The sequence below is a fragment of the Xenopus laevis genome, chromosome 2S, assembly GCF_017654675.1.
Source record: "Xenopus laevis strain J_2021 chromosome 2S, Xenopus_laevis_v10.1, whole genome shotgun sequence".
Classification (NCBI taxonomy): domain Eukaryota; kingdom Metazoa; phylum Chordata; class Amphibia; order Anura; family Pipidae; genus Xenopus; species Xenopus laevis.
Genome location: NC_054374.1, coordinates 96,008,631 through 96,036,438, shown reverse-complemented (window position 1 = coordinate 96,036,438; position 27,808 = coordinate 96,008,631). Strand labels below are relative to the sequence as shown.

Genomic DNA, 27,808 nt, shown 5'->3' with positions numbered 1-27,808 from the left:
TTGCAAATTAAAGAAGACTAATCCACTTTAAACAAAAAAGATAACAGTGGTATGTTCATTTCCCAGGAACATCTGAGTACTGGGGTGTTTTCTAGTGAAGCAGTATTCAGTTGTATGAAAAATCAAATGTGAAAAACTGGCTGTGCAAAAATGTGGGTACCCTTGTAATTTTGCTAATTTGAATGCATGTAAATGCTCAATATTGATTACGGGCAACACCAAATTGGTTGGATTAGCTCGTTAAAGAGATACTGACACCTGAAATTAATCTTTTTTTTACATCTATTATAATATTGGCTTCGCAAGCTACTTCTAACTTTGCCATAAAGTATTTGCATGATGCTTTTACATTACCTGTCTGATCCCCCATGTTCCTGTATGAGGGGGCTGCCATATTTGTGCAGCAGGAGTCCGTTAGCATTAGAGACTGTAACTAACAGGCTGAGATGGGACAGTCAGGTTGGCAAAGTCAGAGAGTCAGAGAGTCAGACTTGGGAACTTCAACTAACAATTATATACAAAAACAAACCTCTCAGCAAAAAATGATCAACATGACCTATAGGTAACATTTAATGTACATTCATATGCTAAAATTCATTTTTTAGTGTCAGTATCACTTTAAGGCTTGAACTTCATAGCCAGGTGTGTCCAGTCATGAGAAAAGGTATTTAAGGTGGCCAATTGCAAGTTGTGCTTCTGTTTGACTCTCCTCTGAAGAGTGACAGCATGGGATCCTCAAAGCAACTCTCAAAAGATCTGAAAACAAAGATTGTTCAGTATCATAGTTAATAGTGTGAGTGGTTTGGCTGCGCAAAGGTTCGCAGGGCTGGGGGCAGCCTTGAGGGGGTCTTTCAGAGAAAATATTCTGGCTGCAGCAATTACTTGATACTGATGATTTTTATAGGAACGTGTCAGTATCGCTTTAAAAGGAAGTTGCTACGTTGAAATCTCAGCAAATGATAAACAAAACTCCAAAGAATTAAAAGTGGTTCCCAAACGTTTTCATGACTGGATTTTATATCAGTATATACAATCCCCACAGCAAAAAAACACACAGAGCTGTGCTAAATTACTGGGTGGTGATTGCTAATGATGACTTTTAGGGAGATAAGGTCCCCCCCAAAACCAAAAATTTGAATGGTACCAATCTACTTAACTGTGTGATACCAAATGGGGTTAAATGGGCATTTACATCTCAGTTGTTTTTTGACATGAAGGGGGTTATTTATCAAAATCTGAAAAATGCTCACAATTTTCTGAAAACTACTCTGACCAAATCTGCACAGATGTTTTTACCCCCTATTGATCGATAAATTTTCCCTAAAGTTTCTTGTGCAGAGAAAAAACTCAATAAAACCACGGAAAATCTGAATACAGCGACTTTTTCAATTTTCAAGTCCAAATATTGTAACTTTTTCGGAAACCCAGCACAAATCAGGATATCTTTGGGACATCTGCCATTGACTTCTACATGAACTCGGCAGGTCTGAGTTGGAGTACCTTTTTATTCAGACTTTTAACACCATTTGTGTTTAATAAAACATGAAAAATTTGAAAAATAGTTTTTCCCCTTTAAAAGTACAATCGGCAAAGAGTCGGACTTTAATAGATAACCCCTGAAATGTTTCTGAAATGTTTTCTAGCATAGATTTCCTTCGTGCAACTTGGCTAAACTATTTTTGTGACGTTATTTTTTTATCTGCACAGTCTCCTATCACTAGAGTGACACCAAGTGGTGTAAAAGTAGAAATGTTTTAGAGAGATATATAGATAGAGAGAGAGATAGATAGATATATGTGTGTGTATGTGAACATGCATTAAGGGCCCAAAGGTCCCCCCACCCCCCAAAAAAAGTACTTATCTGGAATGCAGGATCCACAGGACCATTGTGCTAAGGTGGATACATGCACAACAACAAACTGATTATTTTCATGTCCACTATTATCTGAGGCTCCTGATAGGATTGTGGCCTAGGGGACACACACCCCTCCCACTAGTTTCCTATGGGTGGGGGAATGAATTAACTGCTTCAAAAGCTATCCCTCCACTCTCTGACCTGGAAGTACTGAACGTAACAGATTTTACAACCTGTAGTACTATGGTACTTTTTTCAACAGATTGTAGAGACTACATTCTATGACACTAAAAGGCTTAAATTTCAGCCTGTTTCACCAACCCAACCCATAAAATTAAAAAAAACAAACATTTAATATATCCTGCATCCTGGCAATAGGTGGAACATCCACTGAAAACTATCAGCAGATAAACCTGTTAAAATCATTGCTGTGCTAAATAGTTTATCTGAGTAGCTTTGCTTCTATCGTGTGACAGTTTTGGCAATTACCCAGCAAACATATTCTCATTGTTTGCAACTTAATGGAGAAGCGGATAACCCCAATTGGGTAATATTGTTTAATTTAAAGTGAGCCTGTAAATCTCAATTTTGATGCTGTTGCTGTTTTTAAAGAAGTAAACATTTTTCACAATAAAGTTTCTCAAAAGCAGTTTTCACAGCTATAACCACCTTCTGCCACCCAAAGGAAAATTTCCAGGGAGGAGCAAAATCATCAGCCAAAAGTAACATGTATTCCAAAATGAAGCCTGTACACAATAAGTAGGTGCTAATGTGCTCCCAGGTCTGGACATATGATTTCTAGAAAATGAATGTGCAGGCAATCATGGCCGGATTTACATACCGGGCGTCCCTAGGCCTGCTGTCCGTCGCCCCTGTCCCTCCCTTTTATTAGGGATTCACCTAATCCAGGATTCGGTTTGTGATTCACCCTTTTTCAGCAGGATTCGGATTCGGCCGAATCCTTATGCCCAGCCGGACCGAATCTGAACCCTAATTTGCATATGCAAACGAGGGACGGGGAGGGAAATCCCGTGACTTTTTGTCTGAAAACAAGGAAGTAAAAAATGGTTTCACATATGCAAATTAGGTATTCGGCCGAATCTTTAGCATATGATTTCGTGGGTTCGGCCGAATCCAAAATAGTGGATTCGGTGCATCCCTACCTTTTATTCACTCAAATTTTCATCGGGACCAGAGCAATGGAGATTGGAGCACAGGAAATTTAAAAAACTATCGTATCTCCTGCAGATCCCCAGTGTTTCTAATCCAATGTGGGTGTGGTTGGGCAGCATGCCACCCCCTAAAATCCTGCTGCCCTAGGCCCGGGCCTTGGTGGCCTCTCCACAAATCTGGGCCTGCAGGCTATCCATAGCAAGTTGCTCACAGATTTTTATAAATAGATTGTGCAAATACCAGACAAGTACTGGACTTTCAATTGGAATGAAAGACTAAGTTATTATGCCACAATCCATTTATTGATCGAGGCCTTGGCTGGTTCAAGACCCATATTGGGTCTTTGAGAACTCAACAGTTTTCTATGTACTGATGGAACTTAGGAGTGTTCACTCTATGGGTATAACTGAAAATGCCAGCGGCAGTTTAAAAATAACTAGGGAGGCACCGAATCCAGGATTCGGTTCGGGATTTGGCCAGGATTAGGCTTTTTTCAGCAGGATTCGGACGAATCCTTGTGCCTGTCTGAACCGAATCCTAATTTTCATATGTAAATTAGGGACGGGTAGGGAAATCATGTTTTTTTTGGTCACAAAAGATTTTTTTCCACTTTTTCCTTTCCTGGTTCTGGGTTCGGTATTCCTTTTTCCACTTTTTCCTTTCCTGGTTTCCGGTATTCGGCCGAATCTTTAAAAAGGATTCAGGGATTCGGACGAATCCCAAATAGCGGATTCGGTGCAGCCTAAAAATAACAAAAAACTGTTTTTGTTTAAAAAACTGCTGAAGAGACTTGAGCAAGAAGTCTGTACATGGCAGAAAACACGTGAACAACTGTGAGTATAAACATTGCCTCCCTGTGTGAGCCCGGCCTACTGTTCTTCTAATAGCCAGTGCCCTTCCCATTTATAGGAATGGCCACAAAATGGGTGTGTCCTCCTCTCTGGGGGAGGGATAAGGGCGTGTATACGTGACAGAGGAGCATAGCGATTTATTCATTCAGGGAGGAAAAAGGTGCGAGCTGAGTGTTTGTCAGCGCGTGTTGTAGCGAGTGGAAAAAAAATGTTCTCCCGCTAAAACTGGTGAACCGACCATTAATGTTATTATTAAATGATAAACATTATTTCTGCAAATGACCAACAGACTAGATACGTTGAACGCCAATGATTTTATATTTGATTTGTTTGTGGACAGCATTTAATGGCCAAGGTGAAACGTTATACAGATACCCTGCCCTTTGACTCCCTAGCTGGCTCTGAGCTACAATGACCCTCGCAAGAGAACGGCATTGTGGGTGTTGTAGTTCGGAGAGCTCGCATTTCTGAATGACAGCTTCCACAGGGAATTCAATTGGGAAAGGAAGGGACGTCACGGTCAAAGACGCAACACGACCTGAGTTAATACATGGGCAGGGCTACTTGCTACTAACTTGTGTTGTGAATCTGCTTTTTTCTATCGAGGGCTTCGTGACGTAATCGTAGCTGATTGGACGAGGCGTGGAAACAAGGCACCTTTCTCCCCGCCCCCAGACGGTGCTCGGATACGTGAGGCAGAAGCAGTAGGTTTAGGTGAGTTCGAGGCCGCTATGTTGCAATACTGAGTATGGAAGGGGAGAGAAAAGAAACGTTGTGATATGAGCTTATGACCCGTAGCTGTGCACGACACGGGCTTTCTTTTATCGCGGCGGTGCGGAACGTGCAAGGTGACGGGTTCAGTGCAGGTGGGCAGCCCGTTTCCTTGTGTTGGGTTCTGGTGGTGCAGTCGCAAATACTTGTGTTGATGGTAGCCCGGGGGAGTGATCCTGCGCTGAGACTTTGCGGGTCGGCGTCATGCCCCTTCTTTCCCGCGACTGTGCCTCCCACGTGTGTGCAGCGTGCAAGAAAGCGCTTGCGGCTAGTGGGGCGCACGGATTTGCCTGGGAGAAGGGGCATCGGCTGCTCTCCCACGTGTACTTCCCAAACTGAGCCTGGGTATTCCCGCCGGGCATGGATGGATGGCCTGCTTTCTATAAATAGTCTGCACCCTTTGTTTGGCTGCTGACTCACAGAACTCCTTCCTCAGTGCAACACTTGCCGGAGATTCCTTTCACTCATGGAGGGAGGGAGGCTTTTGTGATTCACTGTGTTATCTATCACCTTGCGGTGTTAGCGCCAAACCACATGGCATGTTCACTTTAACGACTCTGTGTGTGTGTGTTACAGTGTGTAACCTTCGGAACTGGGTTAATCTGTCTCCAGCCCGCCACTACTATACTACAACTCCCAGCAGCCTCCAGTGCTTGGAATGTAGCAATAACTGGAACACGGCAGGCGGGGCAGGTGTAATTGATTTTTGTGGCACTTCGGCTAATGGCGATGGTTTGTACCAAGCCAGCAAGTTCCGACCCGAAGTGTATGTACAAGGTCACCCAAACACTCTACTCTTTAGTCTCAAAGGTCATATCCTTCCCTATCTTACTGGCTCTCATTAGCAGGCGCTGCTCTGAGGGAATTCTGCTTCCTGCAAAGTTTTGGCAAGTACAGACTGCCCATATGAGTGTGTATTGCAGTGCCAGGCCATAAACACTATCCCTGTGTGCATGTGGCATGTTCCCAAATGTCACCCTTCCCTCCTGGGCCCAGAGCCCTCCAACTTGTATCAGATTTGCTTCCACTCACATGGCTGGGCTGCTGCAATAAGCCATGATATTGCCCTTTCTCAATAGGCTTACTTGAGGTATCACAGAAGAACTTCTGATGTCTTAGTTTTCACTGATTAGTTCTCATCATTTTATCTTTTATTATGTTGATTAAGGTTACCCTTGACCCCTTTAGTTTAATAAATTAAGTTGTCTTGTTGTAGCAGCAAGTTATACAGCATATTTACTAACCAAAGTCTTTGCTGTTTGCTATCTCTTGCATATGAGAGAATCATGGGACCTGCTTGTGAACTACTTGTAAATACAATTTTTATCCATTATACCATGTACCTTGTTGTTTTCTAGACTTTACAGTAATCGTAGTCGTTCAGACTGGTTTAACACATTCCAAACCCTTTTTGCAGAATTCAAAGCTAAATAATTATTAATCATAATACAGAAGTAATGTGTGCTTACCAACATGGCTAATACAAAGCCTATCTCACCTGCTGTGTGGCCAGACACTGCCTCACTTATGAACAAACTAAGGTAATCCCTGTAACCGGCCTTGATGCTGATATAAACAGTTTTGATGCATCACATACTTAAGTGCAAATTGCTACTGTACTTTCTTTGATGTTTCTCTGAAGATTTAACTAATCCATCAGCTCATGATCTGATTGGCCCAATACTGTATGGGATTGGCGCATGTATGGCCACTGTATACACGCCTTCTCAACATGAGTTGAATGGGTAAGGTGCAGCCTATTTTTTGACTTTTTTTTTAATTAAGATATGTCATTTGTTTCCACTTGCGTCTAAGGGCAGAGGCGCGCTGCTATTTGGGGAGATTAGTCGCCCAGCGACAAATTGCTTCTTCGAGCGACTAATCTCCCCGAACTGCCTTGGAATGGCACTCGGAACACTTTTTTGTTTTCTGAAGTTGCCTCACAAGGAAATTTCAGGCAGCTTCGGTAAGCCAAAGCAGCGGGAAGGCTTTTCGGGGAGATTAGCCGCCCGAAGTAGAGGCGAATAAGTCACCTGGCGACTAAATCTCCCCGAATGTTCGCATCTGTATCTGCCCTAAAAACCAAATGAAACCAGTTTTGTTTTAGCACTTGCTGGTCCTGCAGAGCAGGATCTGATATGACTATTTACTTATCCAATGAGAAGCTCTCTGAGGGCAGAGACACATGCTCAGATTCGGGGAGATTTAAAAACTTCCTTTGTTTCCACTGGCTGTGGTGTTTCTCCCCTCAGTTTTTTTTAACCTGTATGGTCTGTTTCTGTACCTCGTCCTTGGTACTGACGTTCAATTGAAGATATAGTTAGTGAAACAGGCCAAGGTAGACGCAGAACTTTGCTGCAAAAAATCCTTTTATTCACACAACATGTTTCAAGCAAAATTGCCCTTTGTCGAGTGTTTTTGCCTTCTGCTTTGGCTGTCTCAGATTCGGGGAGATTTAGTCGCTCTGCGATAAATCGGCTCTTCTTCTGGGCGACTAATCTCCCCGAACTCCCTCCCGCCATCTAAAATCTAAATTGCCGGCGGTATGGCACTCGGAGCGATTCGGTTTCCCAAAGTTTCCTCGTGAAACCCTTGTTTAGAGAAAGTAGAGATTAGTTTGCTTAAAGCTAGATAAGGACCTCTGAACAAATTGCATTATTATAAGCAAAATGTGGTTTTGTTTAAATTAAAGGTATAGGCAGAATGCATTTTCAACACAATTGCTATTTATTGTGTTGATATTTAACAATGGTGTTTAGGTGTATACTGTCTCTTTAAGATAGACATTGTTTGCAGTCCTATGCCCACAGTATAGGTGATGCTTCATGGGGTCTTCATATCACCATTCAGGTAATGTTAAGATATGAGTTTAGCCACACCTAGGCCGGCGCCGTGCCTTTCAATGAAGCTACATGCAAAACAAGCCAGTGTGAATTCTCTGCAAGTATATTATTAATTTGTATTTTATTGTGCTTGTTGTACCCACCCCATACCTTCCCAAGGAAAGCTTGGAAGCAATGGTACAAAATTTTTTTTTAAATGCACCAGCCTTGTGTTAAAGGTTACTGATTTTTTCCTAAAAAATTAGCAACCCTCTGATGTTAAAACTAATGGGCACTGGGACTACTTTAAACACTGCCTTGGGGCTGTTTTTGTATTATTAAAAACTTGGGGTTTGAAGTAGCCCAGTGTGCCAACATTTGTGTTGTATTTTTTTTAGATAAACGTCTTCTATACGAGGTTATAGCAATTAACTCAGCACCTGTTTTTTTTCTTAAAATATATCCTTGTTTCCTAGAAATGGGGTGTCGATTTACAGAAGTTATGCTGTTTGAATTTCCAATTCAGCTGCTGTTTTTTTCTGTATGGTCTGCCCTTTCCCATATAAAGCAATCTTTTTTTGCCTTCTGCTTTGGCTGTCTCATTCTTTTCCTGGAATATGCACAAGCCTTTTCTATGTAACAGCTGGATCTGTGCACTGTAAACAAAGCACCATGAGGTCTGAGAAAAAAAAAAAAAAACTTGTATGCTAAAAGGAGGCATCCTTGCTTTAGTTCATGTGACCCTGATGCTTGGGAACATTTAGCACCATTACATGCTCCTTTTAAAGGAACAGTAACCTCAAAAAATAGTGTTTCAAAGTAATACAAATATAATGCAGTGTTGCCCTGCACTGGTAAAACTGCTGTGTTTGCTTCAGAAACACTACAATTATTTATATAATTAAGCTGCTGTATAACAATGTGGGCAGCCATTCAAAGGTGAAAAGTTTCAGGTTACACAGAAGATAGCAGATAATTTCTGTAGCGCGTAATTGTGTTGTCGATTATTCGCTATTAAACCGTGCCATGTAGCCTTCACAGCAGCTTGTTTATATGAACTATAGTAGTGTTTCTGATGGAAACCGGTCAGTTTTACCACTGTAGGGAAACATTACATGTTTATATTACTTTAAAACTTCCAGTTTTTGAAGTTACTGTTCCTTTAAGATATCTATGCTCTGACATTTTTTTGTGGCTTCTATAAGTATTAACTTATTCTTGGTCTGAGCTAGGGTGCTGCCAGAGAAATTAAGTGAATTTTAAGTAATGCAGTCTACTGTGTTTGAGTCTGTAGCAGCAGCAATATAGCTTTTTTTTTTTTTTTTTTTTTTTTTTTTTTAATTCTTTAAAGCTTTTGTGCCTTTCACCACTCCAACCTGTGGGCCAGGCCAAATGAATCTCACTAAAAATTGTATTTTCATATCTCTAAGGAAATACACAATAGTACAGTTTTGTTTTAAAAAAAAAATAAATAAAAAAGCAACAACTGTTATGTGGTTTTCACTAAAGGGGGATTTAAGGGTTCTGGCATACAGGGAGATTTGTTTAAATCTGTAACCATAAGCAATAAATCTCTCAAATGCTCTCATTACATTGCCAGTAAAGTAAATTGCCAAAAACATACACAGTGCTCCATTTTTCAAAGTTTCTTCACAAGGAATATCTACAGGGAAGTCTGAGATGGTTGCTATGCAGTGTGCATAAACTTAAAGCCTTGACAACTTGCATATCTAGTTTCAGTTGTTTTATAACTTTTGTAATTATAGGGACCTATAGTGCCAAGAACAAGTATTAGCAATTATTTGCCATTGTTTATACAGGGTTATGTACAAGATAGGGTCTGTAGGTTTGTTCTTAAAGGAACAGTAACACCAGTAAAGGACAGCGTTGGACACAACTTGACTTTTGTCGGTCCATGCATGATACATTTTCAGTGTTGATCCTGACAGTAGTTGGGGGAAAACTAATACCGATAGGGAGGACTCCAGAAATGTGTAATGGCAACTTTATAAAAGGGAAGCATGCTCTGTGTTCATCATGAGGTCATTCATTAGGATTTGTGTTCAAAATGCTTTAAAAAAAATTTTTCCTGTGAAAGACTGTTACCGAACGCTATGTGGCAATGTCTGTAGTGAATTAACATATCAGAATTAGCCAACTCCCTTAAATTATCCAATATAAACTCTGAAATGCCTTTTATTCCCTACTCCATAAAAACAAGTGGGACTCTTTTGTAGGCTTGTAATAAGTATAAAGATTTCATTGGTACTGCAGGTTATATGTTGCAGTTAGGACTGGCTGTTACAACTTATGAATGGACTAACTTATGAACGGACATTCATAGTACATAATAATGCCAATAAACCATGCTATGTTTTCATAAATTACTGTTGCCCTTGTAAATTGAACATATTTTTGGTATTTGCCATTCAAATCAATTTTTTAAGCATAACTGTTTGATCAGAGGCTTCCCCAGTGACTTATGACGCAGAACTACTTTATCGGGAAATAAGTACCCTTTTCTAACATTGTTTGGAGGTGCTAGATATTCCGGTTATGCTTATTCTTTCAGGAAATATATGGTTTTTGTTGTTTCTTGTACTAAAAAAGCAAGGCAGTTGGATAGGAGAACATAATTACTCAAACTACCCTTTTCCTATAACTCCTGTAAAACAAACCTCTCCATATCATATCTCACAGTCTGAGTTACACAGGCAGCAGCTCCTCTCAATTACAGGGGAAGTTAGGGGTGATCAGAGCATTATTAAAAAAAAAAAAAGGTTAATATATATTTTAAGATTAAAAAAGATACTAGAGCTAATTTACAAGTCTTGTTAACAGTAGAACCCTGATATGTACCCTTATCTTTAGTTTTCCCAGACTTTACGTTTTCCATGACCCCTTTAAGTTCTAATGCATTTCAATAGGACTATTTCCTGAGTTTTAAGTTTTGTTTTCCCGGCTTTAACGACACTTTATTACCCTTCTTCCATGCCAATTGCATTTTAGCAAAAACTCTTTTTACTTTTAGTGTTTAGACTTTTGAAACTTGTGACATGCTGCATATTCTGAAAGAACTGGCAAGAAGAATTAAAGGACCTGGGGACAAGACTCCGGAGAGGCAGGCAGTAGGAGTAAGCAACCGGGCTACAAGACTGAGTGGCAAAGGAAAGCAGCAACAGCTGTGCTTGAGAAGAAGGGAGTGGGCAGGCAGATGTTAGACACAAATTTCCTCTCTTCTAACACAAATGTTAAGATGGCCATACACGGGCCGATAAAAGCTGCCGACAGACCAACTCGGCAGCTTATTGGCCCGTGTATGGGGGCCCCCGACGGGCTTCCCCGATCGAGATCTGGCCGAAAGTCGGCCAGATCTCGATCGGATGGGATTAAAAATCCCGTCGGATCGCGGGCGCATCTGTTCGTTGATGCGGTCCCGCGATCCGACCGCCCGTTTGCGAATGCTAGGATCCGATCGTTGGGCCCTAGGGCCCACGATCGGATCTGCCCGATATTGCCCACCTCAAGGTGGGCATATCGGAGGGAGATCCGCTCGTTTGGCGACATCGCCAAACGAGCGGATCTATCCATGTATGGCCACCTGTAGAAGAGAGGAAATCTTTACTGGAGGAGAAAAGGGAAAGGACTCTAGTAGTAAAAGGAAGAAGAGCTGTGTTTGAGCTGACAGAAGCAGTTCAGAAGGCAAACAGTGCTGAAGGAATAGTAAGAGACCTGGACATAAGACTATAAGCAGCAAAGGGAAGTGAAAGCCATGTTGGGAAGGAGGGAGAGGGGAAAAGACTCAAAGCTGTGGAGAAATTTCTGTACTGCTGAAAAATGTGAAATAACTTCTTTAAGTAATTCCTGCACATTCCTGGAAATTCAGATGTGACATTAGAGCAGGTGATTGACAGTAAGGGAGGTAGAGAGGAAGGACTGAATGTATTTTAAGAAAAAAATCAATAGTCAAGTTGCTTATTATCTAAATTACATTTTCTGCGTCATATTAAAAGTTAATGCGAAGATGATTTTTACTTTCAAACAAAAAATTATTTGTGATAAACCCATGATCTACCTCATACTTTATTTGTTGATTATCTACTTAGTAGAAAAATGTGATGAGCAGCAATTCTGCTTTAGATAGGGAGTCATGAATTATGGAGTGTCCTGAAAGGATCAGGTGCTTTTGAAAGAAGACACACCTTTTTACAAGCAGCTTGATGTCTCATATCTTCCAGAATGTATAGCCGATGTTGTTGGCTCATTTTTGTTTTAAAAGAGAGATTATAAGGTAGGGTTTATTTATACTTTATTTCCACGCTTACACTGTATGATTTGGTGCCAAGTAGCTTATTGAATATATGGCGTATTCCTTCTTTGCAAGTTAGGTTAAATGTGACCTCTGTTATCTGGCCGCAGCTGAAACTTTACTCCTAGACCTGTAATGGCCTCATGTATCAACACTACATTTAATGGAATTAATTTTATGTGCAGTAGTGTAAAATTGCATATTTCCTTTTCCTGACCAGCCATAAAAAAAGAATATTATGAAGGATGTCTTACTCTTAGCAATTTTTGAATCGGACAACTTGCCTTCTTGTACCTCATTCCATATTTCATAGGGGGGAGGCATTTCACTGCAGCCTAAAAAATATAGCTGAGAAACCACAATTTTCTTATTGTTCCTTTTCATTCATGGTGTCTCCTATTAGCCTGTGTAATCGGTCCCATGTGGCATTAGCCTAAGGGCTTCTGTTCCTCCATGCTGATGCAGCTGCTTTCTGTATATGGTATAAAGGCTTAGCCGAAAGTTACATTTTAGTTCACTTTGTAGACTAAACTAATGCTATTGCTAAGCTTTCAACTTGTACAAAGGGACACCTAGGCCAAAACCAATTGTGGCCAGTACAAAGTGTTTCAATTTTCTTTGCTAGCACTTAAATAAAACTCAGGACAGCACGCTGAATTTTTGGAATGAATCTGGCAGTGTTGTAGTTGTTAACAAAGCTTCTAGTTGATGTGTGGTAGGTTAAGCAGAATAAATAGATAAGTTACATATTTGTTTGCCCAGCTTGATGGGTATAATAGTTTACTTTACATTATTCTTGCTCCACAAAACATGTCTTAATTATAACCTGTTTTAAAGGTTATCAAACCCAAAAGTTATATTGATATAAACTCAAAGTTCCTGGGTTGGCAGTTTACAATCAGTTTATATTTTTAGCCTTTTTTCAAGATATTTGTATTATGAAATGCTATTAACACTAGGCTTTTTGGCTCAGCTGAGAATCAGCAACTGTAGGGTTATCTACATCCAGAAAGATAATAGAAAATGAGTGGACAGGATTAAGCACACCGAAAACCTGCCTAGCAGTGTTAAACTTTCCAAGGGGCAGATTTATTATGTGATTTATTATGTATATAAAATGACAGAATAATTATCCACACCTCACCAGGCATTGCCGTGAAAAAAACCCAAAAAAAACAAACTGTAACAAAGGCTTTTTTTTTTCTTAATACACGCTTTTTCTTTGAGCAATTTCCTCCAGAACTTTCAAAGTTTTGAATAAATAGACCCACAAGTCTGCTAATAAGTCATAAACCATTAAAATCAGAAAATTGTAATATGTTGTGAAAGTTCTCTGTAAACCAGTTGGAGTATGTTAATATAAAAGGTAAACAATATCCCCCAATATGAACTTAAGCAACATATTTAAATCATATATTTAACCCCCAAATTTCATATTCAGTGCATATTAAATATTTATTCCAGTTTAACATTCTTTAAGTTGCTGTTGGGTACCTTGGTGATAGGCTTCCCGAAAAATTTCAGCAGGAGAAGGAAGCTTTATTGGTCAAGCACAGAATACAGTAGCATTTGGTAGCTCTGTGAGATCTCTTCCCATGAGCTCCTTACAATGTCTCTTATTATGTATCGCACCATAGCAAGTAATTTAACTTAATATGCATCTTTGCATTTTATGATATCCTCTATGCTGCTTTAGATCAATTGACCAGAAATACTGCAGCTCTAATAGCAAGAAGTGTGGAAGCAAAAGACAGAACTTTGTCCATTAATTAGTTCATGTGACCTTAAAAAATGGCTATTTACTCTTTAGGATTACCCAATGGCACAAATATATTATGAAAATGGTTTTTGTTCAGGCTTAGTTTTCCTTAATTAATTTTTCATTGTTAAGATCCCCTTTGAATAAAACATGTTTTATTGTGCACACACGTTTAGGAGGGGGTTTACTACCTTTCTTAGTATGGACTTTCTTGTGAAAAACATAATTTTGCCAAAAATAGAGAATTGCAAGAAATCTACCCCCCCCATATCTTTCCCCCCCATAAAATAAATCAATTTCACTGGTCCGTTAAACTCTTATGCTCTCAAAACCTTACACCATAAATAGTGTTTGTATATAGTAATGGCGTGACTAGTATAACTGATCATTTAGTTTGTGTTAAATATGTGCTTAGTTTAATTTTTTCCTTTCCATTTCCAGGTTCCCTTGTGGACAACTTCTAAAGATGGCTTTGCATATGCGCTTGGTCTTTCCCTATGCCGTATCTGGAGTGCTGGCTCTTATCGGTTGTTGGTGGTTGTTTTCTCGGAAAAAAGATCCGCGCAGTAAAAAACATAAAAGTATAACTACCCCATCAGATAAAGTGCAGGTAGACGAACAAAATGAATTTGTTCTCACAGAAGACATAGTAAGTTGTTTAAGGGAACAGCCTGTGCACCTGAACAGAACCGATGCATCAACCACCAGCTCTTTGTCATCAGGAGAATTGGGGAATTTCTTGATCGAATGCAGCTCTCTGGAGAGCATTCAAAGTGAACCCAAGACTGAAACTATAGTTGTGTGTACCTTTAAGGAGATTGAGAATAATTCTGAATTCTGTAGCACTGGGAATAGCAAAACATCTAATGGCACAGCTGGCTCTGTAGAAGATCTCTGTGTAGCCTCTGCTTTAGATTCTGCACAAACTCTGCTTGGTTTACCTAATGGAACAAATGTTGCAGTGTCCCATGATGATGCTTCTGGGGGCTCTGAGGAAGTAAGCATTATTTTTGCACCTCACGAATCTGTTAGTGTGTTAAAGCTGGATACCGATTCTCTTAAGAGTGCAGCAGTCAATGAAGACATTGTTAGTTTGTGTGAACAGACAGCTCCCACACACTTAGATGCTTTGTCATGTATAACAGAAATCATAACTAAGACACCCGATAAGCCAACAGAGGATAAACAGTTACATGTTGCACCTGTAACAAATGAAAGTGGAGAGCAGGTAATTCTAATGTCTGGGCAGGAATGCAATGGTTCCCTCAAGTTTATTACTACAGAATTGTGTTCTCATCCGCTGGATTTCCCAGAAATCGCTTTAACTGATGATTTGAATGTGCAGACCACTATTAATGAAAATGTTGAGGCCGATGTTGAGGAGGTTGAAGCAGTGGTTGAAATGTCAGTCTCCGTACCATTTTCTCTGTCAACTACAAATGAAGGACATATAATATTTGCGTCGGTCTCGAGAGCACAAGCATGTCCGCAGCAATATCACTCACAGACAGATAAAAACAATGTTCAGTTAGTTAAGGTGATTGGAGGTGGTACTTTGGAGCAAGAAGGAATTGATGCATTAGAGCAAGAGAAGGTTAACAAAGGAAATACATTAAATAGGGATACTGTAATAATGAGAGAAATTGATTCCCCAATGCTGGACATACTGCCTGCCAGCTGTATTGAGACTGTCAGTGCTGGTACCTTGAGAGAAGATAAATGTGCTGTTGTGATAAGTGCATATTCCCATTGCTTAGAAAAAGCTGAAAAGTTTGTGGCATCAGGTGATGTGGCTGACAGTTTAAAAGGGAATGCAAAGAAGATTTTTGGAGATTATGATGCAAAAATGGTTGAGCAGTTGGCAATAAATATAATTTCCAAGGTTATTGTTGCTGCTAAACAGGAAATCCTGTCCGGCAAAGTGAGTGATATTTTAGAAAACAGTTGCCAAGAACAGGATACAGGGATTGAAGATTCCCAGCTGCAAGAGGCCCTAAATTTAGAAGAAAGCCAGCAGGTTATACAGGAGCAGAATGGTTTGGATTCTGGTTTGCAGAGTGACAGTTTTACTGTTAATGATTTAGCATGTGAATCTCTACAAGCAGAACAAAAGGATGCAGAAGACGTAAGAAATACATGCAATGTGGTTCATGATTTTTGGTCAGAGCAGCAGTCTGCAGAAGCAGAATATATTGAAAAAGACTTTGTTCACAGGACAAAAAAAGAGCCTGATTTTAGTCCAGTACACAAAGGTGTAGATTCCTTTGATGAAGCTCATGAAATCATAGATGACTCAAATCTAAGTTCCTGTACATCAGAAGATGGGATTTGCATTGAGGAGCCATTGCAGAGCACTGTGTTGTCAGGTGTTGGCATAGGCTCATATGATTCGTTGAGCACCTCCTGTATCGAGCACTTAAGTATGTCCAGTGACCAAGTCAAAAAATGTAATCCAGTGGAAACCAAGAATTTACCTTACAGCAATGGGGATTTGAAGAGAACTTCCCCAGATTCAAAAATTGAAGGTCAATGGATACCCGAAACTGAAGCGGATCACTCAGGAGGTAAGCCAGTTGAAGACCCTGGCCTTTCTGTCTGAAGTGAAAAAAAAGGTAAATCTTGAAGGAAACAGTGTTCACTCAGTAGCTCCATTTTTTTTTTTTTTTCTGCCTATATATTTTTCATTACATTTTTAAAATGTATTTTGTGCTAATTGGCCAACAGGATAGGCTTTCAAGCCATTTTCCCCTGTAGACTAAAAAAACAGTTTAAAAGGAAAATGTTTCCAACCAAAGCGCTGCTAAGGGAATGGAAAATTACATGTATAGTTTTAGCAAGAATGGTAATTTTTGTATTTGTAAGAATATGCACAAGTCTACTAGCCAACCAGCCTTGCTGCTGAAAATAAGTAAATTAAACCATATTATGTAAAACTTGGTTCTACAACTACAGATTAGCCACATAGTGATTCTATTTGTAGTAGACGAAGCGCTCGCATGGAGTAATTTGCAAAAATAACTTGCTTCCCCATTAGTTGTGGGGAAACGCATTTCAAATTATAGGTGCCCCTTAACTTTTTATGAAAGGCATAAAAAGATTGTATAACAAAAATGTATAATTTAAATAAATAGGCCGTGCAAAATAAAAAATGTTTCTAATATAGTTAGCCAAAAATGTAACCTATAAAGTTTGGAGTGACTGAATATCTAACATAACATCAGCGGCTATTGTGATATGAAACTCTATAGTTAGTATAGATATGGGTTTATATAATTCATGTTAAGGTATGGAGTGGTGTGCGTATGGATGCTGGGTTTCATTTGGTGGGGTTGAACTTGATGGACTTTGTATTTTTCAACTTTGTTGTTTTTTAATTATGTAACAGAACAGAATACAACTTCCTGCTTTGCAGCTCTCAACTCTTGAATTAGTCAGCGACTTGAAGGGGGGCCACATTGGACATAACTGTTCAGTGAGTTTATAATTGATCCTCAGCATTCAGCTCAGATTCAAAAGCAAACAGTTATGACCCATGTGCCCCCCTCAAGTCTCTGGTTACTGCCTGGTAACCAATCAGTGGAAACCAAGAGCGCTGTAAAGCAGGAAGTAGTGTTCTGGCTATTATGTTACACATCCAGTCACTCCAGCCTTTTTTGGCCATTTTTGGCTAACTATATTAGATTTATTTTTATTTTGAACAGCCTATTTACCCAGTTTTTATTTTTACACTGAACAATTCCTTTAACCACTTGCACTTAAATGCGTATAATAAAAGTTCAATGCAAGGAGCTCTCTCTAGATTCTAAAATTAAGTCCTTCGTTCCCTTTTTTATGATCTTCTAAATCTGAGAGAAATATGTTCTTCAATTATCCTGCATTTTGTTTTGCTTCAGGGTCAGATGTAAATAGCATGGACTCAGTGGACAGTGGTTGTGCTCTTAAGACCGAACAACTTCAGAATGTCAAGCGAACAGATGCAAAGAAAGCAGAACTTGTCATCTGGGAGATTGAAGTGCCAAAGGTAATGATGATGATGATGATGATGATGTACTCAACCTTACACCAATTGTGGCATATTTTGTGTCATGTTGGCAATGTTGTTATATTCACACAATGTTGTGTGTGGAGGGGTGGGGGGTTGTGACAGAGTTTTATTCTTCACTTTAAACATTCTCCATATTAAGAAAATATGTAGTATATTTAGCTTGTGCTCATATTTTTTTCATATAAATTGTCTGTAGTATTGTACAATGTTTAAAGTGAGTGATTCGTAAATTGCGGACAGCATGGCTGAATCACTGAGCTGTATATCTGTCTTACATTGACCTTATGTTAACTGTACAAAATATGCTTTGCTGTTAATGGCCAGGCACTTAGATATAATGGCCAGGCACTAAGATATTCATATAATGGGAGTTCTGTAATTGGAAGTTACAGGACCAGTAACATTAAAAAATTTTTTTTCAAAATTCGTTAGTATAGAACGAAAAATAAACATCAAGGCAAATAAAACTTTTAAATTGCAAAGCCTTTATTAAGAGATAACTTACCAAAACTCCACTTCCTGTCCTCTTCTAAAACAGCGAAAGGGCGACCATCCATGCAGCGGTGTTCAACTTCTCCTCCCTGGCTATTCTAGTGACAGTATGTGAAGGAGGCAGAGGTCCGCTCTGCAGCGCTTCCCCTATTCCCAGCAGTCGGACTTTGACTCCAGCCTTTCCTCGTCCGGCGAGGAAGAAGAAGAGGAGGAGGGCAACCTCTGCCTCTCCAGCGGCAAGTGTTGTCTGCAGGCGCACCGATCTGCTAAGAATATCCCCAGGACTACCCTGTTCCCGTGATGTTCCCACCTGAGTGCGCCTGGGGCTGGCAGTCCCCGCTGCTGCAGGAAAAGGCGCTGATTTTAGATTCCAGTAGCGCTGAACCACTTGCTATCCGTCGATGCGCTACGATTGCGGCTACGAGCCGGTAGCACTCCCGGCTCAAAGGCGGAGCGGAATGCCATGGTTTGCAGGAGCTGCGCACTTGGAGAGTGCACTTGGCCGCGTGGAAAGCCTTGTGTTTGCGCAGCTTCTCCACGTCGCACTGATCCATGCGCTTGGGGATATTCTTCAGCAGATCGGTGCGCCTGCAGACAACACTTGCCGCTGGAGAGGCAGAGGCTGCCCTCCTCCTCTTCTTCTTCCTCACCAGACGAGGAAAGGCTGGATTCAAAGTCCGACTGCTGGGAATAGGGGAAGCGCTGCAGAGAGAATAGCCAGGGAGGAGAAGTTGAACACCGCTGCACGGATGGTCGCCCTTTCGCCGTTTTAGAAGAGGACAGGAAGTGGAGTTTTGGTAAGTTATCTCTTAATAAAGGCTTTGCAATCTAAAAGTTTGTTTTGCCTTGGTGTTGATTTTTCGTTCTATACTAACGAATTTTGAAAAAAATTTTTTTAATGTTACTGGTCCTTTAAAAAAAAAAGCATTGCAATCACTTTGCTCTGATTGGGCGTGGTAGCACCAATAAAGCATAATTTTGTTACAGGTTTTTTAATCACTGCTACTATCTAGGAAAAAAACAAGTATTTAGAATTTTTGTGCATCACATAACTTTTGTTTTTTTTCTCTAAGCATTTGGTAGGTAGATTAATTGGGAAACAAGGCAGATTTGTGAGCTTTTTGAAGGAATCTTCTGGTGCCAAAATTTACATTTCAACCCTGCCTTACACTCAAGACTTCCAGATATGCCACATAGAAGGTGAGTTGCTTGTCATGCATGAGTTTTTTGCGACAGTTTTCATTAGTTGGATAACATTTTTTTTATTTATGAACAAGTGTATGCATGGCTGTTTTGGCCACATTTGGCTATATCAGAATCTGTTTGATTGCTCAGATCCTGCTAATTTCCTAAGTAACAGCTGATGACTTCAATTTAAACTAATAATTTGGCAGGTTCCCAGCAGCAGATTGACAGGGCACTTGTTCTAATCGGCAAGAAATTCAAAGAATTGAATCTCACCAACATCTATGCTCCTCCACCATGCGTAGCAATGCACTCTCTTCCTATGACATCCTGGGTAAGTAATTGTCGTATTTGCACTGGCTAGCAGGCTGCCAATTATTAAAAGCGCAGCAGTAAGGCTAAAAAAGGGCAAATGCTTTTATAAAGTGAGGTGAATAAAAAAAATCTTTTACAGCTCACTAAACAGAGTGGCTGCCATGTCTTTTCCACCAGTCAGGCTTGTTTCTCTGTAAATCCAAGAAGACTTGGCTGGTGACAAAATCTAGTGCAAGTAGCACTGCACTAATTTAAAAATAAAATGGTCATTTCTGCTGATACACTCCTACCAGCACACATTTGTGTAGCATTTTAAGTACTTTTCAGATGAGCGGGAAACAGCATCTGCCACTAAGAATGATCTCTTTAATTGCCATAGTTCTGCGTGAGAGGATCTGGGCATTACCTTTAATCCTTACATAATATTGGCTGAAGGCACAAAGCTTTTAGCTCTGATACCAGTGGTTATACAATGGTTAAGTTCTGGTGAAGACAGCTAGTGCAGGGCAAGTGAAATATCCAAGATGCTTTTCCAAGATATGTTTTGCTACTTAAACTTTCAAAATTAAAAATCTCAGCCTATTATAAATACTACTGCATTGATGGAACTAAAGAGAACTTAATGAGAAATCTTTTGTGACAAACTTTCTGTGGTCATTTCAGTTTTTATTCACAAAGCAAGCAGGGCATGATCAAGGGATTGTCTGAAAATGTTACATTTGGTATGTTAAAGCTATTGTGTTGTACTGCACATAACAAAAAGATTGCTCCAAAATGTTCCTCTTGCCGGATGAACTTCCATTAAAAAATAAAACACAATTGTAATTGATATGTATTATATTTTTTCTAAACAGCTTATGCTCCCAGATGGTGTCACTGTCGAAGTAATTGTTGTTAATGTAGTGAATGCTGGACATATATTTGTACAGCAGCACACGCACCCTACGTTTCATGCCCTTCAGAGCTTGGACCAGCAGATGTGCCTCTGCTACTCACAACCTGGAATTCCCACCTTGCCTACCCCAGTGGAAGGTAAAACCTCTGCAGCTTGACAATGATTTTAAACATTTACATTTAATAAAATTCTGCTGGTTGCTGTAGTAAATTTGAAAAACAGGTTGCAAATATCTGTGTAAAAATGGGAAATTGTTATATTCTGTAGAGCACTGGGCATTAAGAAGAGAGAACAATCGGGCGGATTTATCGAAATATGACAGAGCTCACCACAGAAACTCACACATGTTCTATTCATTCCTATGTGATTTTTTGAAGCGTATTTATCAATGAAGTTCAACATTTGATAAATATGTTTTTAAAAATCTTATAGGTGTGAATAGAACTATAGAAAATGTTGTTTTGCTTTTGAATTAGTTTGCATTAACAGCATTTAAATTACATATGCTGGGCATATGTTAGAATATGTACAAATAGCAAGCACAGAGGAGCAAAACCTATAATCCCTAGCATCAATTAAACTTTAACATATGTCTATGTTAACACGAACAGTTGTTTTTGTTTTGTTTTTTACAAAAATTATCTTTCTGTAGAAAAAAAAAAAAATTTTTTTTGCTACCTGCTTTTGAACCTGAGAACATAAAATGCTATAAGATCCTAAGGTTTCTTTATCAGTGTTTGTTTATCCAGGTCTGTCTGAATTACATTGATTCTAGGAATTGCCCATTGATTGTAAAACCCTATCTTCTCATATTTCCTATTCTATACACCAGTCTCCGATCGTGACCTTTTACTCTGCTACACTGTCTGTAACCTGAATTGCTCCTGTTTTAGAAACTATTTTAAACCGGAAGTAAAGAAAGAGAAGATTATTAGATAGTGTATAAAATGTTATACAAACTACATTACAGTCAGAGTAAAATATGGAGTCTGACACTTTACCAGGCTTTGTATGAACTGATCACTTTGACCCAGAAGGCTAGCTGTTTTGTTCCATCTGAGTAGTAAATCCAAATCACCACTCTGGAGAACCAGTATACTCAATCAAATAATTCTTTATTTGGTAGCACTACATGTTTCAGATCTATCTGATCCTTCCTCAGGTGCCAGTGTTCACAGTGAACACTGGCACCTGAGGAAGGATCAGATAGATCCGAAACATGTAGTGCTACCAAATAAAGAATTATTTGATTGAGTATACTGGTTCTCCAGAGTGGTGATTTGGATTTATGAAGATAAGGAGAAGTGGCGGCTTCTATGCTCTGTTGGAGGAACCAAACACAATAAGGATAAAAGAGGACCTTTACCTACACCTGATCTATCCATCTGAGTAGTGACCACTATGATGATGGAAACTGAATTTGAAAGTAATTTTATATTCTGCACACCTACGCAAGATATATGAAAAGTACTTTAAAAGGTTGGGAAACTTTGTCAAATTGTCTTGCAGCTGGAGTTATCTGTGCAGCACCTGCTGAAGATCATGCATGGTGGAGAGCCCAGGTTGTAGCCTATTTTAAAGACTCTGAAGAAGTAGAAATAAGATATGTCGACTATGGTGGATATGAAAGAGTAAAAGTTGACATTCTGAGGCAGATCAGGTCAGTACATAGGTTTCTGTCTTGCATGTGTAGACAACGCTAATGTGTTCTGTTTGTCACCTATTAATCCCTTTTGTGGCTTAGTACACATCCACAAATATTTTTATTCCCTGTCATTATGGGAAAAGTACCATTTTAAGGTACATAACCCACTTCAGAAGGGAGGATGCATTTGTTTTAAAACAGTGTAATGTTGAAAAATTGTTCCTGTATTGGCAACATAATTTATATACCCACTGAGTTGTAGATATGAAGTGATAAGACTGGTAGGTTTCTTAATTTTTTGAAAAAGCAATCCTAGTGCACAGAGGATTTTACATTTTCACTCTTCAAATCTGAATTTAGTTTCTCCTTTGTTTATACTGCAGAAAACATATTATGAATAATGTAACAAAATATTAATCATTTGGAAAAGCTGCAACAAAATATGAAGAATACATAAGTTGTAAAGGCCAGTAGTGTCAAAAAAGTGAAAAAAAAATGTATTTCTTTTTTTAGATTTCCTAGCTTGAGACATATGTTATATAGAGCTATGGCGTGCACTAACCCCATTTATCTTTCTGTGCAAGCATTAAACCTGTTTTTTTTTTTTTTTTTTTTTTCGGCAGAACCTATGTTATCTGCTGTTTCTTTTTTTTCCTTTCTCAGATTGAATGTCTGCCCCCATGGCTATACAGCTGAATATTTATATAAACTTATTGTGTTTCTGAAGGCAATACTTTTTACCATTGCAGTGTTGCAGTACATTGTTTGAATTACATTACAACTTTCATTTTTTTGATGTTATGATACCTTCAAAAGTACATGAAGTGGATTGAATTATAAAACTTGTCGTTTTTCTTTAGGTCAGATTTTGTTACACTACCCTTCCAAGGAGCCGAAGTTTTACTGGACAATGTGATTCCACTTGCAGGTTTGCAAACCTCCCATTCATTTTTCTCTGTCCATTAATGTTGGAAAACTGCAAACTTATTTAAAAATACAAATTACTTATTTTTAAGTGACACACTATATGCAGGATTTAATTTGTACATGCTTATAACATACAAATATTTATGCAGATACGATTATCAGATTCGCTGCAGATCCTAAAGTATTTTTGGTTAATGTCCTTGCAGCATTGAAAATGTCAAGAAATGTTATAAGATATAATGGGCTCCATGTAAATTGGTTAATGTTAGATTATAGTTTTTCCCATATTGTCTGGTTAGGTTAAAGGTATTTTGTTGTTGTTGTGTTTTTTTTTGTTTTTTTTTGTTTTTGTTTTTTTTAACAAAATGCTTTAGTTAACAGTGGTCCTCTGGCAGAATTCTACATTGAAAACTTGTTCAAAAGAGCAAACTATTTTTTTTTTTTTTTAATATTTAATTTTAAAAAAAATGGCATGTCTAGACATGTTTTAGTCATGTCACCTGTGCTCGCGTAAACTTCAACCACTCTTTACTACTGCTCTGCTAGTTGGGTCAATATCACCCTCCCTCCCCTTTTCCCCAACGGCCTATCTACAGAACAATGATAAGGTAACAAGATAAGTTTCCTAGCACCTGTATTGCCAAGTCTCCCATGCCCCACCTAGTGGTATAAATATTAAAACACCCAAGCCCTATTGAAAATTACTTCAATTTTATTTGGTGATAAAAACAACACCATAAAATTTACAATTTGAATTCCAGTCAACTGCTCTGATGCCACTTGGTCAGAGCCTCTCGTATCCTTATTTTTGTTTAGTTTTTATAGCTACTAGAAATTTCTTCTCAGTACCAGCATTGAACTCATTTGTGCCAATTTTCGTCTCATGTTGTACTTCTCCCCCAAATACGTTCCAGTTGTAGACAGAGGCATAAAAAATAAATGGCAGAATAATTTGCCAGGCATCGGCGTGTAATTTTTTAAATTTCTTTAATCATTTTTTCTTTGAGCAACTTCTGCTGGAACTTACTTACAAAGGTCTGAAGCAGTGTAAAATAATGTCAGTAAACCTGGAACTTGCATGGCATAAAATAAAACACCAATGGTTTAACCCACCAGCACACCCTGTCCTCTCAATAAAAATTGGTCCTGTGCACGGTAAGAGGGTTACCTCAAAAGTACAACAAGCAGGAAAAAGATGCTGGCATTTTGCAATAAACACGCATGGTTGGCCCACTTGCATGGAGTCCTGAGTGCTGGTATCTTTCCTCCTGCTTGTTCTAAAATAAGACACACCTTGATAAATTTTGTAGTTTTACACCATTTATTTGGCAAATTAAATAGGCCCCTTGATATAGATTAAGGTGCTTTAGTACTACAATGGAAATGGTGAAAAAAAAAATATACACCAATGGTTTAACCCACCATATATAATAATATATAATATATAATCTGCTTAAAATGTACACTCCAAGATAATGTCTATAATTCAGAGCAACAAGTGAATAATACACATTTTCCCACATTTCATTCTGTGTCTGCCAGCTTGGGTCTTTAATTATAAAAGGGTAAAAAAATATAATTTTTTTTTTTTGCCTACATAGAAGAGGATCACTTTTCCACAGAGGCAGATGAGGCTGCAACTGAAATGACAAGGGGCACAGCACTGCTTGCACAGGTAGGTGATATGTTTTCTTAGCAGTCATAAATATTTTGTAAATAAAATGGAGCACTTTTAAAAGAAAAATACACATTAAAATTGTAGTACGTTTCAGTTGGAAGTAAATAATGCAGCAGAGTTTTGTTTTAATTTTCTATGTAGTATTTTTTTTTTTTTTGCTTTGTACTATGCGGCTCTGCAAACAAAATAAATATGTATTTTGTGTGCCGAGGTCGGTGACTCTGGAAACCAGGAATTACATTTATGTTTTGCAAATGTTTCTTTTCATGTCCCCCCTTTTTTTCCTTTTCATTGATAATGTTGGCTGGTTGTTATGGCCAGTGACTTGAAGGCAACCTGTTGTAGTTTGTCTGAAGATTAGACAGATGATTTAAAACTTACAAAAAAATTGAAAAGTCAGGATTAATTACAGGATGTTTCAGTCATTTTTACACAATACTAAGAGTTATTCTTAACTTTAACTTCATCTTTAAATAGAAGTGCTCCATATACAGGTTTGGGACCTGTTATCCAGAATGCTCGGGACCTTTGGTTTTCCGGATAAGGGATCTTTCTGTAATTTGTATCTTCATACCTTAAATCTACTAGAAAATCATGTAAACATTAAATAAACCCAAAAGGCTGGTTTTGCTTCCAGTAAGGATTAATTTATATTAGTTTGGATCAAGTACGAGCTACTGTTTTATTATTGCAGAGAAAAAGGAAATACATTTTTAAAAAATTTGATTATGTGGATAAAATGGAGCCTATGGGAGATGGCCTTTCTGTAATTCGGAGCTTTCTGGATAATGGGTTTCTGGATAACTGATCCCATACCTGTAGTAACATAGATGGAAATTCTTTGTGTATGAAATCCATGGATTAAGGGAGAAAAAATGTACTTGATATTGTCTGGTAGAATGTTCTAGTTGACTCCATGTGACATCAATGAAAGGGGAAAAGAGCAGTTAAAAGGATCATGCTCTGAGACTGCAGAAGTGTGTAAGGCTAGGAATGCACTTACTTCACTGTAGTGCTACATTGCATTTTTCACTGATAAAACCAGGCTTAGACAATTAGGGTTGCTGATACTCTGAACTTTAAAGAAAGCTGCTGAGATGAAAGCTTGCAATTAAAGTGGTCTAAAGCTAGAAAATGTATTTAAGACCCTTCTTTAGAGCAATGCTTTCTTCTACTAATGCCATTGCTGCTAATGTCTGAATAATTTTTTTTTTAGGTTACAAATTATGATGGCGCAACAGGGCTTCCTCTGATTCAGTTGTGGAGCATGATATCCGATGAGGTGAGCAATATTACATTTACAATGATTGTCTTTTGGTGTATTACTGGCCTTCACACTACTGTTAGGTGGAGCCTCCTATCCACTGCCAGATTTAAAAACAATCCTCTATTATATATGCAGGCACTGTTTGGCCAAATTGGGTTTGTTAGTGCTGTCATTTGCTGACTGGATTTTTCAACCTGCCTCAAAAATACCTGATCTAGGCCTAATCTGATGTTTATATGGGATTGCATCATTTTGGGGCCCGTAAACCGGGCAGTGGCCTGTTGACTCACAAAAGTATAGCTATATTATATTTACTAATGCATCTTTTAGTTTTCCCCAATATCTATTTATTCTTGTTATAAGTGTTTACCTGCCCATTATATCCAAAGGGAAAATGTAATAAGGTACCAATATATTTTGATCTGCAGGTTTTTAATAAAAAAAAAAAGTAGTAGGCTTTTAAAAGTAATGTTTAGAACCAGCAACTATTCGCCTAATTCTGCAGCCTTTTGGAGGTTAAAAACAGTTTACTTTTAGCATAAGTGAGTTAAATTTTCTTGTGCGCTTTTAATTGGCCTTCATTTTTAGTATAAAACTTAGCATATTCACTTGCAAGTTGAACTGCTATCTGGTAACACCAACACCCAAATTGGCTTCAATTTCATTGTTACTTATTTTTATTTGGACTCTACACTGTATAGTAGACTCGGCAAACTGCAAAACAACAAAAATTGTTTTAATATTTTTTGTATTGCTAAACTAACCTTTGATTATTTTGTTTTTCTTTTCCCTCTTCAGGTGGTATCAGTCAATAGAACTCTTGTGGAAAGAGGCTTTGCGCAATGGATGGACAGCTTTTAAACTAGCAGCCTGATTTTACAGCCATTTTCTAAAGCAACACCCCTCCTTGTACTGTATTAGACTTGGCACTCAGTAATTACTTCTTTTTTTTTTCTCCTCTCTTTAGTGCTCTCCAGTTTTCATACTGCATTGACTTCATGTACTTTCACATGGCCTGTGAATATTTACAAAAACAGACCACTGAAAGATTGACAAAACAAGCCATACTTCTTACAGCTTTAACATCTTCTAAGTGGGCCTTGCATTAGTTGGTGTGTGTGCAATAAAATTGGCATCACAGAACTGTACATTCCTTATATTGTAAATGTAGTGGAATGGACAATGCTGCAGGATATAAAATCAGGGATCAAATGGAAACGTCCTCCGCTTTCTTTCTGGTGAATTATGCAATTATACTGTGGTGAGGTTGATCTACTGGAGGAGCAAGGGACTTATTCCTTCAAATCTAAAAATAAGGTTTTATTTTTGTGTGCACATTTTCTGGAACATTCTGTCTGCCAAGTCTGATGTGTAATTTATAATTTTGTAGCTGTGCAAATCTTTGTAAATATAATATAATAACAGATCACTAATATTTTGTATTGAAACACTGGAGGAGAAAACGTGAATAACATTTCACACCATCGTTGGTCATCTGGAAACAGTTTGTAGCACAGGATCATGACGCCACTAATTCAGGGTGGTTCTGTGTACAAAATTGTGTGGTCAGATTTGACGTACAGTCTAGTGTTGCTGTGATCTATTTGCTACTTTGCTGTACAGATGTAAAAAGTAACAAAAAAAATGGAAATAATATTGCATTGGTGTGCTTTTTATTTCATAACAAATTTTTAAACATGTTAAAGTAATATAAATCCACTGGAAATGTTCTGTAAAATGCTATTGTTCTCTGTTCTCGTGGAGAACGGGGTATGAATAAATAAAGCACTGAGCTTGAAGCATACAAATCTGAATGAAA

The 27,808-nt window shown here is 38.5% G+C and overlaps 1 protein-coding gene across 2 annotated transcripts; it reads left to right on the top strand.

Moving 5' to 3' along the window:
- Positions 1-4,464: 4,464 nt before the first annotated feature.
- On the top strand, positions 4,465-27,793 carry akap1.S (A-kinase anchoring protein 1 S homeolog). Of its 2 annotated transcripts, none has more exons than XM_018249708.2 (11): positions 4,465-4,593; positions 13,982-16,104; positions 17,434-17,561; positions 19,151-19,277; positions 19,472-19,596; positions 20,432-20,609; positions 21,982-22,132; positions 22,978-23,045; positions 24,646-24,719; positions 25,939-26,004; positions 26,788-27,793. In XM_018249708.2, exons 2-11 carry the CDS (start codon positions 14,007-14,009, stop codon positions 26,848-26,850), a joined length of 3,078 nt encoding a protein of 1,025 aa, XP_018105197.1. In that variant the 5' UTR covers positions 4,465-4,593; positions 13,982-14,006; the 3' UTR covers positions 26,851-27,793. The 2 variants fall into 2 exon arrangements, with proteins under 2 accessions (XP_018105197.1, XP_018105198.1); XM_018249709.2 differs by lacking the exon at positions 4,465-4,593 and adding an exon at positions 4,605-4,745.
- Positions 27,794-27,808: the final 15 nt, after the last annotated feature.

Bases quoted from the DNA above. Each gene is read 5' to 3' on its own strand.
- akap1.S (XM_018249708.2), top strand. From the start codon at position 14,007: ATGGCTTTGCATATGCGCTTGGTCTTTCCCTATGCCGTATCTGGAGTG. The intron at 16,105-17,433 runs GTAAGCCAGTTG...GTTTTGCTTCAG, and splicing joins TGAAGCGGATCACTCAGGAG to GGTCAGATGTAAATAGCATG. The intron at 19,278-19,471 runs GTGAGTTGCTTG...ATAATTTGGCAG, and splicing joins CCAGATATGCCACATAGAAG to GTTCCCAGCAGCAGATTGAC.